At 41.4% G+C, this 17,314-nt stretch overlaps 1 protein-coding gene across 9 annotated transcripts in view; it reads left to right on the forward strand.

Annotated features, from left to right (window-relative positions):
- The first annotated feature begins 3,104 nt into the window (after positions 1 to 3,104).
- LOC138948443 (pre-B-cell leukemia transcription factor 1-like) overlaps positions 3,105 to 17,314 on the forward strand; it is a 29,839-nt gene continuing 15,629 nt past the window's right edge. Inside the window, exons 1-5 of one of the 9 annotated variants that reach the window (XM_070319985.1) lie at positions 3,105 to 3,706; positions 4,625 to 4,698; positions 9,977 to 10,221; positions 10,717 to 10,907; positions 13,039 to 13,174. In XM_070319985.1, the coding sequence (XP_070176086.1) occupies positions 3,510 to 3,706; positions 4,625 to 4,698; positions 9,977 to 10,221; positions 10,717 to 10,907; positions 13,039 to 13,174 (843 nt within the window). In that variant the 5' untranslated portion in view covers positions 3,105 to 3,509. Of the gene's footprint in view, positions 3,707 to 4,624; positions 4,699 to 9,976; positions 10,222 to 10,716; positions 10,908 to 13,038; positions 13,175 to 13,245; positions 13,382 to 13,439; positions 13,576 to 13,644; positions 13,781 to 17,314 lie in introns of all 9 variants that reach the window. The other 8 variants (XM_070319984.1, XM_070319987.1, XM_070319983.1 and 5 more) reach the window with 8 other exon arrangements.

Consider the following 17,314-nt stretch of genomic DNA (forward strand, 5'->3'; position numbering starts at 1 on the left):
TCGTTGAGACTCGTTTGAAAAGAGTTGTTGATACGTAATAATAATCAAAAACAAACAAGAAATTCCTCCGATAGGAAAAACACCCCCGTTGGTCAAAGGGAAATAACCATTCTCACTGCACCCATTCTCACTGCCAGCAACTGAGAAGGTTATTTCCCTTTGACCATGAATGTTTCTGTATAAGTCCTTGTAGAATCAGGATTGAGCAATTTAGAGCTTATCTCTAAGCCCTTTTGAACTGTTATGGCTTCTCAAAGGAAGGCCAGTACATACAAATACACAAAAGCCGCCAGACCACATCACAAACAGAACTGAACAATCCACAGGTGTTGCCCACATAGAGAGAGAGAGACACACACACACACACACACACAAACACAGAGAAGCCGTATATATAGAGGGATAGATGACAGTGTATTTTTCGCGTGGCTGTAAATTGATTCGACCTTTGCACTTTTACAGTGAGGATAATTTACGGGTCCAATTTACGTTCTGGACACTGCGGTGACCTTCTAAAAATAGTAACAGAACGCCGGGAATATCCGAAGATGCCCCCTCATACTATAGTGCACCATACGAAGGAAGGGAGGTAAACGCTGAAAACATGGAGAAGATAAGGAAGAGTTATGCCGTAGTTGATCCCCCCAAAAAACCAAAATCCACCAATAACTCCCTAACCGTGTGTTTGACTGGTCCCAATTTTTGTAAGGACCGTCTCAGGAATGTATAGAACCTGTTCACCAAGTTTGGTGACGATCTTCATTCTTGAGATCTATATGCGAACACAAACAAACACACAAACAAACAAACAAACACACAAACAAACAAACAAACAAACAAACACATCGACCGAAACCTATACACACCCCTATACCGGGGGTGTAAATATAAAACAATACTGTGTAAACCAAGGATAATTCGCCTGAACAGTTTCGCTTACCCCTAGAGAAATGGTAACTCAGTTGCCATAACAGTAGCAGTAGCAGCAATGATCTGTTAATATAGCCAGAGATTAGCAAATAAGACCGCCAGTAAAATAGTGACAGTCGTAATTGTGATAACTTGTTTTAATGAATAAAGCCGTGTTTAAAGCAACAATGATCCGTTTATCGACTAGTTGCAGTAGCCTACTTAGTCTTTTATGATCTGAAGCTTCGACACTAAAACGGTGCAATGATCCCTTAAATGCATGAATAGTCAAATACGCCCGGCAGTAAAAGGCAAGTGGTCAGTTTAGCCCCCCACCCCCATCTCCCGTCACGACTCCGACATTTAGCCACGTCACGTCACTCACTTGAAAGTCAAACTCCCGTTACGAATCAATGGCTGTCACTTTTGACAGGTGCTACTTTGGGACGCTCTCCCCTATAACGGCTCTTGGCCGTGTTGAGCAAGTGTCCCCTACTCATGACACTAACGACACCAACGCCGATTACGGGGTTTAGGCCAACGGACACCTATCGAGATAAACTGATCAAACCGCCGATAAGTTAATCTAGTAAACACTTGGCGTGTCTTGTATCGCGACGAGTGTGCAAAGTGAACCGCTCATCTGATTGAAATCAATACCCGTCGGCCTAACTGCAGTCCCGGCCTTGACAGCATTAAAAAAATGTACACTTTCATTCACTGAAACAGACAAACAGACAAGAAACACTGAGATTGCAAATCTTAACCAAACACACACAAATACATACACACACACTCAATTACACACACGTGCACAAAAACCCACGCACTGACGCACGCACACACGTACGCACACACTCGTACGGCACAGGCACACACACACACTGACATACACGCGTACACACTGGCACACGGCCGCACACACCCGCGTTGGCTCAAGTACTCATGCACACGTAAACACACACAAACACATCCACGCACGACACACACACACACTGACACACACGCGTGCGCACACGGCACACACACACCGTTGGCTTAAATACACACTGACACGCAGTACACACACACATACAAACACACGCACGAACACACGCACACACACACTGACACCGTGGCACACACACACACACACACACACACACAGTCACACTGACTGACACACACACATACACACTGACACACTCAAGTACGTGATACACGTGCAAACAAACACACGTGCACACAAACACACACACTGACACTGCGGCACTCATAAGAATAAATAGAAATACATATAATAGGAAAACAATCTTGAGAACTGAGGAAAAACCGTAGCCGGCGAAGCCTTGTCAGAATGCCTTCCAAACTCGATCAGATAAACTGGAATGAGGCTGGAGGGTACGTCAGTTTTGGGGGATGGGGTGGGGGTGGCAGGGAGGAGGGCACAGACCGTGAACAGACTGACTAAATAGGACATGTACTAGTCTATGCATTATATATTTTTTTTCTGGCCATTGTTTAAGAGGCCTGGTCGTAAAGTCGAGTCAAATACTGCAACTGATTCAGGAGTAGTTGAGATTAACTTGATTTGTACTTAATAACTTGACGAGACTTAGCAAAAACTCACTGTGTATAATGTCCCTTCACAACTGAGAGCGGCTTCAGGCTCAGCAGCCCGTACCGCATTGATTTTCAGTCTGAATTATTTCCCCGTTCTCTCACATTCTTCTCCTATTTGTTCAGTTTGTTGTTTTTGTTGACTCAGTTGTACCACTGTTTTTTCAGTACTAATTCTTGCAACTGACAGCACCGGAATCAGACTGACTTGATTACTGTCAGCTTTACTGTTTCAGTACTCTCCCCTCTACCTCCCTTCCCTGAATCATGATATCACATGTATTTATTGATTGTATTTGTAAAGCAAAACTGAGGCTCGAGCACGAAAGAACAAAAGAACAGAAAGAAAAACGTCGAAGACAGAACACTAACACGAAAGAGAAAGGCAAAAAGAAAACATTTTAAACTGATCCGCATAAAATTATGATTATGGACCTTTATTCAAGCATTTCGCTGCTATTCGGTATGTCTGTCGCAGTCGGACAACAGTTTCCGCCCTTGACAAAGTACTACCCAATGCGCCACCTCCCAATCGAAGACGAAAATAAAGCAGGCGATTTGCAACGTGCTCCGCGGCTTGTCAAATATGTCAAAACCTGTCAATCACCATCAAACTCGTCAAAGGCGGGTCTGTAGTGAATGACTTACGAAGAGAGTCAAAATAGGTCACTGTGCCATCTTCTCCACAATGCGTGTTCGTGCTGAGAGGGCTGCAGGAGCTGCGTTCTGATTGGACAGAATCCGACGAGGGCCCCGTTTTATGCATGCAAGTCGCCATTTGCCGTGACGTGCGGGTTTGAGTGGCAGTGGTCGAGTGCCCACCCTTTCCTGCTTCGACAACTCTTTGTTTATGCGACTGATCAGCTGTCCGCGCTTTTGGATCCTGTAACCAGGGATTCGCCTTTGGTCTGGCACATCTTTAAACCTTCTTTTGTGTGTAGAACGTCGGCGATTTCGCCGCGCACCCACCATTCAAGCTGGAGGCTCCGTACGGATCCAATATGGACGACCAACAAAGGCTGATGCACTCGCAAGCCATGGCGAGTGTTGTGCCCCAGCCGGGAGCTTACGATGCCATGCAGCAGCCTGGCGTGGGCGATCCTGACCAGAGAAAACAGGAAATCGGGGACGTTCTTCAACAGATTATGACCATAACTGACCAAAGTCTTGACGAGGCCCAGGCAAGGTCAGTGGACAGGTGATCTCATTTTCTGCAATTTCTTTTGGTGAGGGATGTATCGCTCCGTACAATGGTCGGTAACCCAGACAGGGCCCCCTGTGATGTTACTAACCGTCAATGTACAGTGTCTACGGTATTTGGGCAAGATGGTGTGTCTGTGTGTGAGAATGACGAATGTATGGGTGGTGAAAGATACTGACCGAATTTGCATGATCAGTAACAACACTGTAGTGTTTGTGAGGGACTACTACTAGTACAAGCCAAAGGGGGCCGTGCATGTAATGTGATTCAAAATCTGTATTTGTGGTGAAGGTTTATAACAGGTTTTCAATTTTGTTTATGAAAATTCAATCACAGACATCGATTAAATCGATGAACAAGTAAAGCTTCATACTTCTGTATGATTTCAACTGTTCTTGAGCCACATGGAATTATGTCCAGGTGGCAGAGGCCACTAAACTGAATGACTGCTAGCTCTTTGTTTTCTTACTCCACACAACTTTTCTTCAATGGCTCAAAAAGGATTTATTACTACAGATAAAACTGGATCTTGAAGGCTATTTCAGTTGATTTCTTTTCTGTGTTGCTTTGGCAGAATTTTTGTAAGAGAAGGACAGTCTTTTATCAGTATCAGACATTGATTCTTTTGTATCCATGGGTTAAAGGTTCTTCCTGTCAGTGTCACTAACAGAGTGATGCCAGTGGTTGAAAAATCTGAATGAATAAACAAAGTGAAGAGTATTTTCTTAGTTAAAGGAGATTGTCATTCAAGGTACTGATAGTGGTAGTTGTCAAATATAGTGCATAGTGACAAAGGGCAGGCTGGTAGTACTTGTACTACGTAGTTATACTCCTGAATGATTTTGTATTGTTTTGCAAGAATGATGTTGATCATGAACCGAGTGATTGTATTTGCATTTTTTTGTGTATCTGTAGAAAACACACACTCAACTGTCACCGAATGAAACCAGCTCTCTTCAGTGTCCTGTGTGAAATCAAAGAAAAGACAGGTCAGTACATTTTGCGTCTGTTATCTTTGTTCTTTTTTCAGCTCTGGCCTTTGTTGGCAAGGTTGTCTTTGTTTCAAGTGAGTGTTGAATGATGAAGGTGAATGAAAATAGTGAAACACTCAAATATTATATAAAAAAATGTATTTATGCAAACAGACAGCGTTCAGCAAAATACACACACCACAATAACACATTCTTGGCTGAGACCCATGGATTGATGGAAGCGAGATCACAAACAGGATGGGCTTCAGTCATTCTTTACACTTTCTGTATGAAGAGATAGCCTTTCTCTTTGATAACAAAGAAAAATATACCGTGCTATTGGTAATATGAAAACATAATCACAGTTCACACAATTTGCAGTAATTTTCTTGATGTAAAGGTTAATTTTTAACAGAGGAATTGCACCAACAGCTTGGAAGGGAATCGCCACTCTGTAACCTCTCTGTAAAAGTACTAAAATGAGCTCACTCCCTTTTAGTTTTACTGCCCTTTTTGTCTCCCTTCTTAGTTGTAGGGCGAGAAACTCAGATTATAAACCACATAGAATATGAACCACATAGAAAATTAAGTTACTGTAAATGAGATCCACAAATAAACTAGCAAGCGGTTTTGTTTTGCAACTTATCATATCATTATTTCTATTTTTGTTTTAGTCTATCACACAACATGTCATAAGCTAGCAGGATTTGTATAGCCTGTTTTAAACTTGCGCTATTTTTATAATTCTGTTTTTGGTGCACGCTCAAGTTTATATGGACTTTAAGTTTAACTGCATGCATAACTGTAAAACTGTCATGGGTCCTTTGGGTTCATATTGTGGGACGTCAAGTCTGAAGTCATGACTGAGAACACCCACACACTTCAACTGTCGCACAGTGTCCCAGTTGTGAGGTCATGTCATACGAATTTGGATTGTTTTACATTTGTGAAACAGATTCGTGAATTAATCGCAATTACTGAATAAGTATGGGGTTTCGACTTTTTTGGAGTTGAATAATCCGTCAGTGTCACCATGAGTTTCTCACTCTATTAGTATTAGTATGTCTAATTACTGAGTTTGAAATGTTGAAGGTGGGTTTAGTCGAGGTGGTCTCTAAGAAACACCACCTCAAAGAAACGGTAGTACATTGTAACAACAGTCTGATGAGTGTTACTCACTTACTGTCAAAGAAGGTAAAGTTAGGCAAGAGGTGTAACTGTAAGCATGCTGTTTGTAGTGCCAGTGGCGAAACATTAATATGACATTTTGTCAACCAAAAGTAGTGAAGAATCTAAGCATCAAAGCCAAGTGAAAAATAATGTCCATCTGGTTTATTGGCTTGAAACAAAGGTAATAATAATAATAAGCTATACAGGTCTTTTCCTGTCAGACTAATAACAATTGTTAGGCTGACACAGACAGGCTGCTACAAAGTGTAGACACTGACAGGCTGCTACAAAGTGTATTGTTTATCTGGGTGTCTTTCATACCCCCAGCTGTGCCCACTACAGTGGTACCCTTCTTTGAAGACCTTGAAAATTCTGAGAAAATCAGGCGTGAATATTGCAGGGAATCTAAGAAAATGGAGGTAATTCTGCAGACATTATGGTCTTCTTCTTCTTCTTCTTCAGCGTTCCAGAATGTTCTGGTTACGTGTGAGCTCGTTTTGCCCATTTGGGTTCCCCAAACTATTCTCTCAGAGCATAGTCAGCTTCACTCTGCTTTCGTTGAGTACATGTATAGGCATGCTGGGTATTTTCGTGTTTCCATAACCCATCGAACTCTGACATGGATTACAGGATCTTTTCCGTGCGCACTTGGTCTTGTGCTTGTGTGTACACATGAAGGGGGTTAAGTCACTAGCAGGTCTGCACAAAGTTGACCTGGGAGATCGAAAAAATCTCCACTCTTAACCCACCAGACGGCAGCGACCGGGATTCGAACTCACGACCTCCCGATTAGGAGACAGACGTCTTACCACCATGCCACTGCGCCCGTCCGACATTATGGTCAAAATATATGAAAGACAGCATGTGAAAAGAGGGGGGGGGGGGGGGGGTCTCGAAGTTTAAAGGTCGGGTTCCACTGTAGTTGGGTGACAACAAGGTCAAGGGGGGTGGGGAGAGGCTGTGTGACTGCTGTGCCTTGCAGTGTGTGCTATTGTTCTCTGCATCAGCTGTCACCACTGTTTCAAATCTGATGTTTGCTCAGCTGATAAGGGTTAACACCAATGCTACAAGTGGCAGACTAATAAGTTCTGTGGGACAATAAGCATTGTGGCAGAGTATACAGTTTTCCATAGCTGTTCTCCTACTCCTAGTCCTTTTGCAGAAGATTTATGACTATCCTGGGGGCAGCCCTTGTGGTTTTTTTTAATTCCTTTGAGGTATTATTATTAGTTTCTATTACTGTTATCAACCTTTACAAAATGTAAAAGTCTAAAACATCAGAAGTATACTGCTGGTGCTAATAAGTACATGTAATATTTACTGGAACAGGTTGTTCATGTCAAAATTAAGTTGACAGCTGTTTTAAACCTATCGGAATTGAGTTTTAACTGAACTGTTACAGTGTTTGTGTTGTAGACTTATACTTAGTTTGAGTGGATACAGTTATTAGTACTATAGTATAGTATTAGTAGTGTTAATTTGTACCGTTACTGTGGTTGGTAACAGTTACACTAATATAGTTAATGTAGTAACAACTAACACTGCTATCAGTATCACTATCAGCATCCAGTCAAAGTCAGTGATGTACATTTTTCTAGCAGCCTTTAGGACAATTGTCCTGAAGACTGAAAATCAATAGGACACAGTGTCCTGAGATTGCAATTTCAATAGGACAATAACACGACTCGTAAAACCGCATTTAAACAGATTTTTCAGTTTAAATTCTTCCACCTTCCGCGACTGTCATGACTAGATATACTCATAGGATTGAATCACATTTCAAAGTTATTTGAACAGTTGTCGGTTTTTTTTCACTGCCCATCTGTCGACAATGGTTTTCAGGTAGGCATCTGACCGTTCTGCGGGCCCCTCAAGTTTTGCTTTCAGGATCATGTCCTGGGTTTTGACACACAATCGGTTTCTTCGAGCCATACACACCAAGTTCTGTGCACTGAATCCTCTCTCAACGATTTATTGCTGAGCCAATGAATGCACTCGAGGCACCATATGGGTTCGGTTTTCTTTTTTTCTTCTTGATCCAACTTGAGGAGAAATTAATTCAAAGAATCAGATCCCATATGGTGCCTCGTTCACTCAACAAACTGGTCACACGCAGTGCATACTTTCGCTTGGCAAAACCGAAACCAGCTTTCCTCACGCAGTGTTTACTTTCGCTTGGCAAAACCGAAACAAGCTTTCCTCTTGAAAATTGAACAGTCCGCATGTCCGCTTCATTGTCAAAAACGATCGGACCCTTGACCACTTCTTCTGTAGGTTAATCGGACCTGTGTCCTGCTGGGGTTAAAGCTATAGGTCCTGGGGAAATTGGATCGGTCAGAGACCGGAGACCGACTAAAATGTACATCACTGCAAAGTTCTACTGGAGGACCCATTTTGTGGGAGCTGTTCTCGCTGATTTCTAGATGATACAAGTTTACATAGTAGGCTAGTGTGATCACTCGATTCACTGTATTAAGTGTATACCCCCAGCATGATGACAGAGAGGGAAAGGGCATTTGCACTGCCAAGGTGTAGTTGTTCACACTTACAGGCCGAGTAGTGAAGACTTGAAGAGATCTCTTCCCCCTGAGGCCAGGGACCATTGTTCTGACAGGGATGGCTCTAGTGATGGATTAGCTAGCTGAGGTGAAGTCATCTTGTGAATCCAGGACTTGATGGTTTCACTGCAGGGATCAGTGGAGATGATTTATGTACTCTGTACTGTAGTATGCTGTTTTAAGTGATCCTAATACAATAGGGGTGGTGTTGTCAAAGATCAGAAATCTTGTGTTACTATGAGGTTCGAAACTTATGAAAGATGGTTCATTTGGTGTTATCCTCTGTTGAGATGATTCAGATTTGTTAAAAATGGAAGATCAAAGATCAATTCTCTGTTTTAGTACATTGTAATTTGTTATTCTTTGTTGTTAATAATAATAATGCAAACTTTTATAGCGCTATTCTAGAAAATTGTCTACTCTTAGCGCTTTACAATACATACATCGACCAAGCATACTATACACGCACAGGCAAAGAAACCGACCAAACATAACCAACAAACTATACATGCACAGGCAAAGAAAACGACCAAACATACAATACACGCACAGGCAAAAATAACGACCAAACATAAACAAACATACTATAACCAAACATAACCAACATACTATACGCGCGCAGGCAAAGAGAACAATCGGCACATATAATGATTACTGACATCTAATAATGCAGGCATACAGTGACAATCCAATACACAGCCTAAGCACAAGAACCACAGTAGGCTTCTATATAAAAACGTGTCAACAATACTATGTTACTTATTCTTAGTGAAAATGTGCAACTGAAATCCACCCTCCTTCAATGGTAAAAAGAATTGCTGAAAATATGATGAATAGTTATAGAAATTTACACACATTTTTTTCTAAAGCTCAGTAGAGCTGAGCGTGGTCCCAGCAACGCTTCTCTTTGACTGTTCATGCATGCACCAATGCATACACTGAAAATACACACAAGCGTAGTGGAACCTCCATTTTTAGACCAAACCTACACAAATTTGATAAAATCCGGTCTTGGAAAGAAGGGAGTCCTATGATGGACATAAATGTACAGTACTTCTTCTTTCTTCTTCTGCGTTCGTGGGCTGAAACTCCCACGTACACTTGTGTTTTTTGCACGAGTGGAATTTTAGGTGTATGACCGTGTTTTACCCCGCCATTTTGGCAGCCATACGCCGTTTTCGGAGGAAGCATGCTGGGTATTTTCGTGTTTCTATAACCCACCGAACTCTGACATGGATTACAGGATCTTTTTCGTGCGCACTTGGTCTTGTGCTTGCGTGTACACACGGGGGTGTTCGGACACCGAGGAGAGTCTGCACAGAAAGTTGACTCTGAGAAATAAATCTCTCGCCGAACGTGGGGACGAACTCACGCTGACAGCGGCCAACTGGATACAAATCCAGCGCGCTACCGACTGAGCTACATCCCCGCCCAATGTACAGTACAATGGTTGTCATATTATGAACTGAACATTTGAAAAAGCTTAGGCTCAAAGGTCGGAGGTTTAAGAGGGCTTCCAGTTCCATTGTATACTTTCTGATACTTATCACACATACTTTTGATTGCAGTTCTCAGTATTCGCAACACACAAGAGGAGGAGCCCCCAGACCCGCAGCTGATGCGATTGGACAACATGCTGATCGCGGAGGGCGTGGCTGGGCCTGAGAAAGGGGGCGGGTCTTCGGCGGCTGCTAGCGCCACTGCCGCAGCGTCCGGAGGCCAGCCTGAAAGTGCCATAGAACACTCAGACTATCGAGCCAAGCTGGCTCAAATCAGACAGATCTACCACACAGAGCTGGAAAAATATGAACAGGTGAGTTGACAGTCTTTACACAAGAATGAGAATGATAAAATAATGGTTGAACCAAAGATGTGTGTATGCAGCAAATTCAGAAGCTGAAGTGTAAAAATTGAAGCTGGATTTTGAGATCTTGAAGTTCTTCTTCCCATCTATTATTGCATACATGCACTATTTTGAATACCTCAGGTCGGTCAGTGCTGTTTCGTATCATTTCAGACAGCCTTCCCTTTGAACATGTACTAGGATTCTGCAGCCTGCCTGCTGACTTGGGACTGGGAGACTAAACATTTTCTGTCAAATGACATTTTCTGATTTTCTCTGGTGAAAATTATGTTTTATCAGCTACATAGTACATATTCAAATGTAGAACTTAGTAAAAGATGGCCGCATCAAATGTGGTTTAGAAGGTATCATCTTGTTGCAGGTAGTCTGCTTTTTCTCCGGTCTGCTTATGCCAGTTATGGGTGCACTATTCTTGTAAAATAAACGCTTATTTCTTCTTTTCAGGCATGTAATGAATTCACAACACACGTGGTCAACTTACTGCGAGAACAAAGTCGCACACGGCCCATCGCACCCAAGGAAATTGAAAGAATGGTGGCCATTATTCGTAAAAAGTTCTCTGCCATAGAAATGCAGCTGAAACAGAGCACGTGTGAAGCAGTCATGATTCTCAGATCCAGATTCCTTGATGCAAGGTAAGGTTTTGTTTATTTTATTTTTTACCTGTGGTTAGTTGGATTTTTGCTTGTTTTCTTGTGAGTGAATTCTAAATTGTGTTCTGGGTAAGAAAGAGAAAAAGCAGGTCAGGTGCTATCCATATGATTTTACTTTTTAGCATTATATCATGTGCAAGGCACTGTGCAAGATAGAACTTAATTTGGTATAAATGCAAGTATAGCCAGGTGTAACTCTGGACATTGAGTAATGTTGATGGCGAATACAATTATTCCTAAGATGTTGTATTTTGCTTTTAATTTTAAAGATAAAGAGACTGAATGTGTCCAAGAGAGTTTTTAGTCTGTGAGAAAAAGGCAGACCATCCTTATTGATGTGTACCCAGGGAACATGGTATGAGTTTCTGATCATGATTCTGTCAGTAGGACTGGTACCACTGGTATTTTAGGCCCAAAAAAAAAGTCTGTTTGCGGTAACATAGGCCAAAAAAATAGGGTCGGTAGGTCAAGATTTTTTTTTTCCTCCAAAAAACCATATTTTTATGTTATTTTGCAAAAAAACCAAAAGATTTTTTTTTTCTTTTTCCCAAATGCCCCAAAAAAGTCTAGGGTCGCGCGAAAAAAAATAGGGTCGGTCGGGTTACCGTAAACAGACTATTTTTTTGTTTTTTGGCCTTATACCCAGGTGCACAGCTCTCATTGTCAGTGGGCCCATATCACTGACGCTTTGTCTGGGTGCAAGGCAATAACAAATGTCCTCCATAAATGTTCATTTGAATTTGTATTGTATTACAGTGGACCCCCCCTTTTAAGACCCCCAGTTTAAGACTTCCTCCCTCTTTAGACCCTGTTTTCTCAGACTTTCTGTTCATAACCTGTGTAATTTTACCCCCATTATAAGACTCCCTCCTTTTTAAGACCTGACATTTTTTGGTAGGTCTTAAAAAAAAGGGGGGGGGGGTCCACTGTAGTTGTATATGTGACCCTCCACCACGAAATGAGTCGCATGTCACCTCGCGCGGTTCTGCGCTAGGCTTAATATAAGTCCGGGGAGTGTATGGTAACAGTGGGAGGATCACCTTAGTCATAGCCTAATAACTCAAACAGTTTTTGCTCTTTTCTAAAACGGTTTTCACCACTGGATAGAGCATAAAAATCTCGTTAGAAAAATGTAAAAATATGAAATTCATGCAAAGGTGACATGCGACTCATTTCGTGGTGGAGGGTCACATATTCCCATTGCTGATGTTACTGACAGTCTTGTTTTCACAGTTGACTGTTTCTTGCAATATGGTGTCAAAATCGTGCTTGGTTTTACTGGTAGACTATGTGGTGTGTAGAAAGGACATTACAAATTATGTCAAGTTACGATTGAGTTTAGGGCGCAGTGAGCTCTTGTTCCTAACCTCAGCTAAGTTTTGGATGCTTACAGTTACATGTGAAAGAAATTTTGAGATACAAACAAAAGATGGCAGCAAGTCTTTGAATGTTTGTGTCATTTTTGCTGAGTTAGGAGGACACCAGTTACAGAACTTCGCAGGAGCTAAGCAGTGTTTCGGGTCTTTTTCAGTAAGAGGTAACACTAACAGGAGGTTTGTTTCAACTGTTTGTGCACAAAAGTTGCTCATAGTCATATGGACGATCTTAGAATCAAGTTTGATTGGTAGTCTTAGAGTTAAGCTTGAGAGTTTGGCTGTACTTGATAAGAAGAGCACTTGGTTGTGAATGAAAACCTGTATCAGTTATCATCTTGGTTGTTGTGAAGTTTTGAAGTAATGGCATAGATGTACTTCTGATTTATTTATGAACATGACAAAAATATATGAAATTAATAAATGTTGATCTGTTTACTGGCTACCCCTTGAAGGGTTAGCCAGTAGCCAGTAAAGATAGCCTACATTCAAGAACTGAAGGATTGAAAAATACAGACAATAATGGAAGAATAAACTTTTCAAGAACAACAAAAATATGGACACAGGTACATCATTTTACTTGCTTGGCAGGTGATTTGTCAAGATCTGGGAAAACTGACACAATCATAATACAAAGCTTGCTCGCCGAATTTATGTGCAAATAACTTTTAGCACTCAGGAGAAAACCAATTGGCCCTGCGAGTCATAGATTTGTGTTGGTTTCTGCTTCTTTTGCTCAGACGGAAAAGGCGGAATTTCACCAAGAATGGCACAGAACTTTTGAACGAATATTTCTACTCGCATCTGAGTAATCCGTACCCTAGCGAAGAGGCTAAAGAGGAACTTGCTCGTAAATGTGGGATTTCGGTCTCGCAGGTCAGTATCACCCAATGACACTTTGACCTCTAGAACTTTTCTTTTTGTGTGTTTTTCATTGCCCCCCGTAGGCGGAAGAGGCGGAATTTCTCCAAACAATCATCCGAGGTGTTGAATGAATATTTCTACTCGCATCTGAGTAACCCATACCCTAGCGAAGAAGCTAAAGAGGAACTAGCGAGAAAATGCGGGATTTCGGTCTCGCAGGTCAGTATGACACTGGTTTTTTTCTGTATACATGTGTGTTTTTCATTGTCCCCTGTAGACGGAAAAGGCGGAATTTCTCCAAACAATCATCCGAGGTGTTGAATGAATATTTCTACTCCCATGTGAGTAACCCCTACCCTAGCGAAGAAGCTAAAGAGGAACTAGCAAGAAAATGCGGGATTTCAGTCTCGCAGGTCAGTATAAACCAGTGACAGTGACCACTGTTTTTTTTCTGTTTGTGTGTTTTTCATTGTCCCTTGTAGACGGAAAAGGCGGAATTTCTCCAAACAATCTTCCGAGGTGTTGAATGAATATTTCTACTCTCATCTGAGTAATCCCTACCCTAGCGAAGAAGCTAAAGAGGAACTAGCAAGAAATTGCGGGATTACTGTTTCCCAGGTTAGTATCTGATCTCAGTCTTTTCTGTTTCTTCCCCATATAACTAAGGCGGGGAAAAACCAAAAGAACCATGCCAACTTTTTCTTTGATGTGTAGACAATTGGGTTCAAATTAACACCGAGTCAGTTTTTGAGTGTTTTAAATGAATGGCGATGTTATACAAAAGTAGTGTAAACATGCATTGGAGTTGTTGAACATATATATATAACCACCACATTCTTAAATGTATCTCTTAATTCTAAGACTGTCCCCCAAAGCAGAGGATGAAAAAGATTAAGAAGTTCAGGAGTTTCTCCAATTATAAGTGCAGGATTACCATCCCCCACAGAAAACCCGTGTTGTGTCTTGTGTGTTTTGAAAATGATGTTTTGTGTACTATGTAGCATGCATAGTTAATATGTTTGTTTTCTTTTGATGTCAGAAGTATATTAATATTATTATCAAAGTGAATTGATTGAGTGTTACCATGTGTGTACGATGTAGGTTTCTAAAGAAAAGGGTGTATGTGTGATATTTCTTCTTTTTTGTACTTGTCTGTCTCATCTGGTTTGATATTAAAATCATTGCTATCATTGTAAGGGCACAAACAAATATTTTTTCCAAAACGTTACTGAATCATTCACAAAAATGATCTTCTAAAATGAATACAATTTGCGTTTCATTTTAGTTCTGTGCAGGTGAAGTTGAGGGAGATCTACAAAGTTAACTATAGTTGGAAATAAAAAGGCTAGCTTCCGTTTTGTCTCTCTCATACAACAGGGTTAGAGGGAGATCTACAAAGTTAACTATAGTTGGAAATAAAAAGGCTAGCTTCCGTTTTGTCTCTCTCATACAACAGGGTTAGAGGGAGATCTACAAAGTTAACTATAGTTGGAAATAAAAAGGCTAGCTTCCGTTTTGTCTCTCTCATACAACAGGGTTAGAGGGAGATCTACAAAGTTAACTATAGTTGGAAATAAAAAGGCTAGCTTCCGTTTTGTCTCTCTCATACAACAGGGTTAATTTAGGTTCTTCGCTGTAGATAGAGCTGAGGGAGCCATACATAGAGTTTGAAAACATAGCTTCCAGTTTTGTCATCCAGTTGGGTTATTTTGTGTTACATTTTAGTTCTTCGCTGTAAGAAACAGCCGAGGGGGAATCTACAAGTAGAAAGTTAACTTTAGCAGAGAAAGAAGCGGCTTCCATTTTCCATTACTGGGCTGTCAGTCATGTGTGGGGTTATCGTGGCTTCATCATATTGGCACACAGTCTCCTCTTCCTCTCTCTCAAATTAGCTGCCGAGAACTCCAGCTGAGAAGAGAAGGGGTGGGGGGGGGGGGGGGGGGGCAAGAGAAGAAGAGGATGAGCACAGTGGAACCTTGCAACACCTCCGGGACAACCTGTGTCAGGCCTGTCTGAAAACACCTCCCGGTGGAGGGATTTTGCAACCAGCGCAGTGAAGATAAAGAGTGAACATTTTTCTGGCAGTAAGCAGGATGTCTCTGAACTGGCAAGGTGTTTCAGAAAACTTCTTTCAACATTGTTCAGAATATGAACAGTTAGTGGAGGGGAGGGGGTGAGGGATGTGTACAGAGTAACATTTCAGGGTAATTCTTTCAAACTTTAAGAACACATACAGCAAGAGGGTCTGGTGTGTAATATTTATATGAAGTCTTATATCGCGCGCATATCTCCAGACTCGGACTCAAGGCGCAGGGATCTATTTATGCCGTGTGAGATTGAATTTTTTACACAATACATCACGCATTCACATCGACCAGCAGATCGCAGCCATTTCGGTGCATATCCTACTTTTCACGGCCTATTATTCCAAGTCACACGGGTATTTTGGTGGACATTTTTTTTATCTATGCCTATACAATTTTGCCAGGAAAGATCCTTTTGTCAATCGTGGGATCTTTAACGTGCACACCCCAATGTAGTGTACACGAAGGGACCTCGGTTTTTCGTCTCATCCGAAAGACTAGCACTTGAACCCACCACCTAGGTTAGGAAAGGGGGGAGAAAATTGCTAACGCCCTGACCCAGGGTCGAACTCGCTTCCGAGCGCAAGTGCGTTACCACTCGGCCACCCAGTCCTTATATATTTACAGAAATAAAGAAAGCTGAAATGAGAAAACAAAGAATTAGGTCCGAGAAAGAGAAAGGTATAAACAGACCTGGGAACCCATACAATTTTGCCGTATTTTGTACGCATGATTGTCAAGAATACGATTGGTACGGTCAGTGGGAAAAAATACAACGAGAACAATTCCTATACTTTTCTTCACAAGCACATCCTGAAGCCGATCCAGCGTTTTAACACATGATTACAGTTTTTGTCAGTAAACATTGAAAGAAGCATTTGTTTTAAACGTATTGGTAAATTTGATTAACGGTGTGACAGACTAGTCGCGTGTGAAGCATGTTTGAATCACAGATGTTCAAATGATGTGTGGAGTTCGCTCATTTTTCTAAAAATACACCAAGTTGGTTTGAGAATACTCCAAGTGCAAAACAGGGGTTCCCAGATCTGTATAAAGTGTAGGAGATTTTCTTCAAGGAATTTATGTTCTGTTCCATGTGTTCTGTTAAGTGTTATGAAATTGAATACATCTGAAACCCGAAGGAGCTTATAAATAAGAATGGAAAGAAATGTCAGTATACAAGGCTTTCAAACTAATTAGTTTTGTTTGTAGTTAGTCTTAAGTCCATCCAGCTTTCCTTCTGTTCTTTTTCTATGAATAATTAAAGAAAGTATGGAGTAGCCTTGTGTGTCACTCAACTACTTACTGTCTGTGGTGTCCTGTACAATGGAGTTAAAGTGTAATAGTAGTACCATGTGACTGTCTTGTATTCGGTGCCTTGAGAGTTGAGTGTGTCTTATTCTTAATTGTTTTGTTTGTTTGTTCGTTCATGGGCTGAAACTCCCGGCCCACGGCTTTTACGTGTATGACCGTTTTTACCCCGCCATTTAGGCAGCCATACGCCACTTTCGGAGGAAGTATGCTGGGTATTTTCGTGTTTCTATAACCCACCGAACTCTGACATGGATTACAGGATCTTTTCCGTGCGCACTTGGTCTTGTGCTTGACTCAGAGTTGACTGAGAAATAAATCTCTCGCCGAACGTGGGGATGAACTCACGCTGACAGCGGCCAACTGGATACAAATCCAGCGCGCTAGGGACTGGTCTTATTCTTAATGAAATTTAATCTGAGGTCAATGAGAAAAGGGATTGATGGAAGAGTAGCAGAACTGAATCACTCTGGGAATCAGTGTCTTTGCAGCTAGCTTCTGCTGAAGGGACATTAAAACCCAAAAAACAAGTGTCTTTGCAGCTAGCTTCTGCTGAAGGGACATTAAAACCCATAAAACAAGTGTCTTTGCAGCTAGCTTCTGCTGAAGGGACATTAAAACCCAAAAAACAAGTGTCTTTGCTAGAGATGATTCTAGACACTATAAAAAGTACTAATGAGAACATTTAAACTGTTGTGGACAATAAAAGAGAACATTTTAGAAGTCAAACAGTGAAGAACAGCTAAGATCTGACAAT

The sequence above is a fragment of the Littorina saxatilis genome, linkage group LG15, assembly GCF_037325665.1.
Source record: "Littorina saxatilis isolate snail1 linkage group LG15, US_GU_Lsax_2.0, whole genome shotgun sequence".
Lineage (NCBI taxonomy): Eukaryota > Metazoa > Mollusca > Gastropoda > Littorinimorpha > Littorinidae > Littorina > Littorina saxatilis.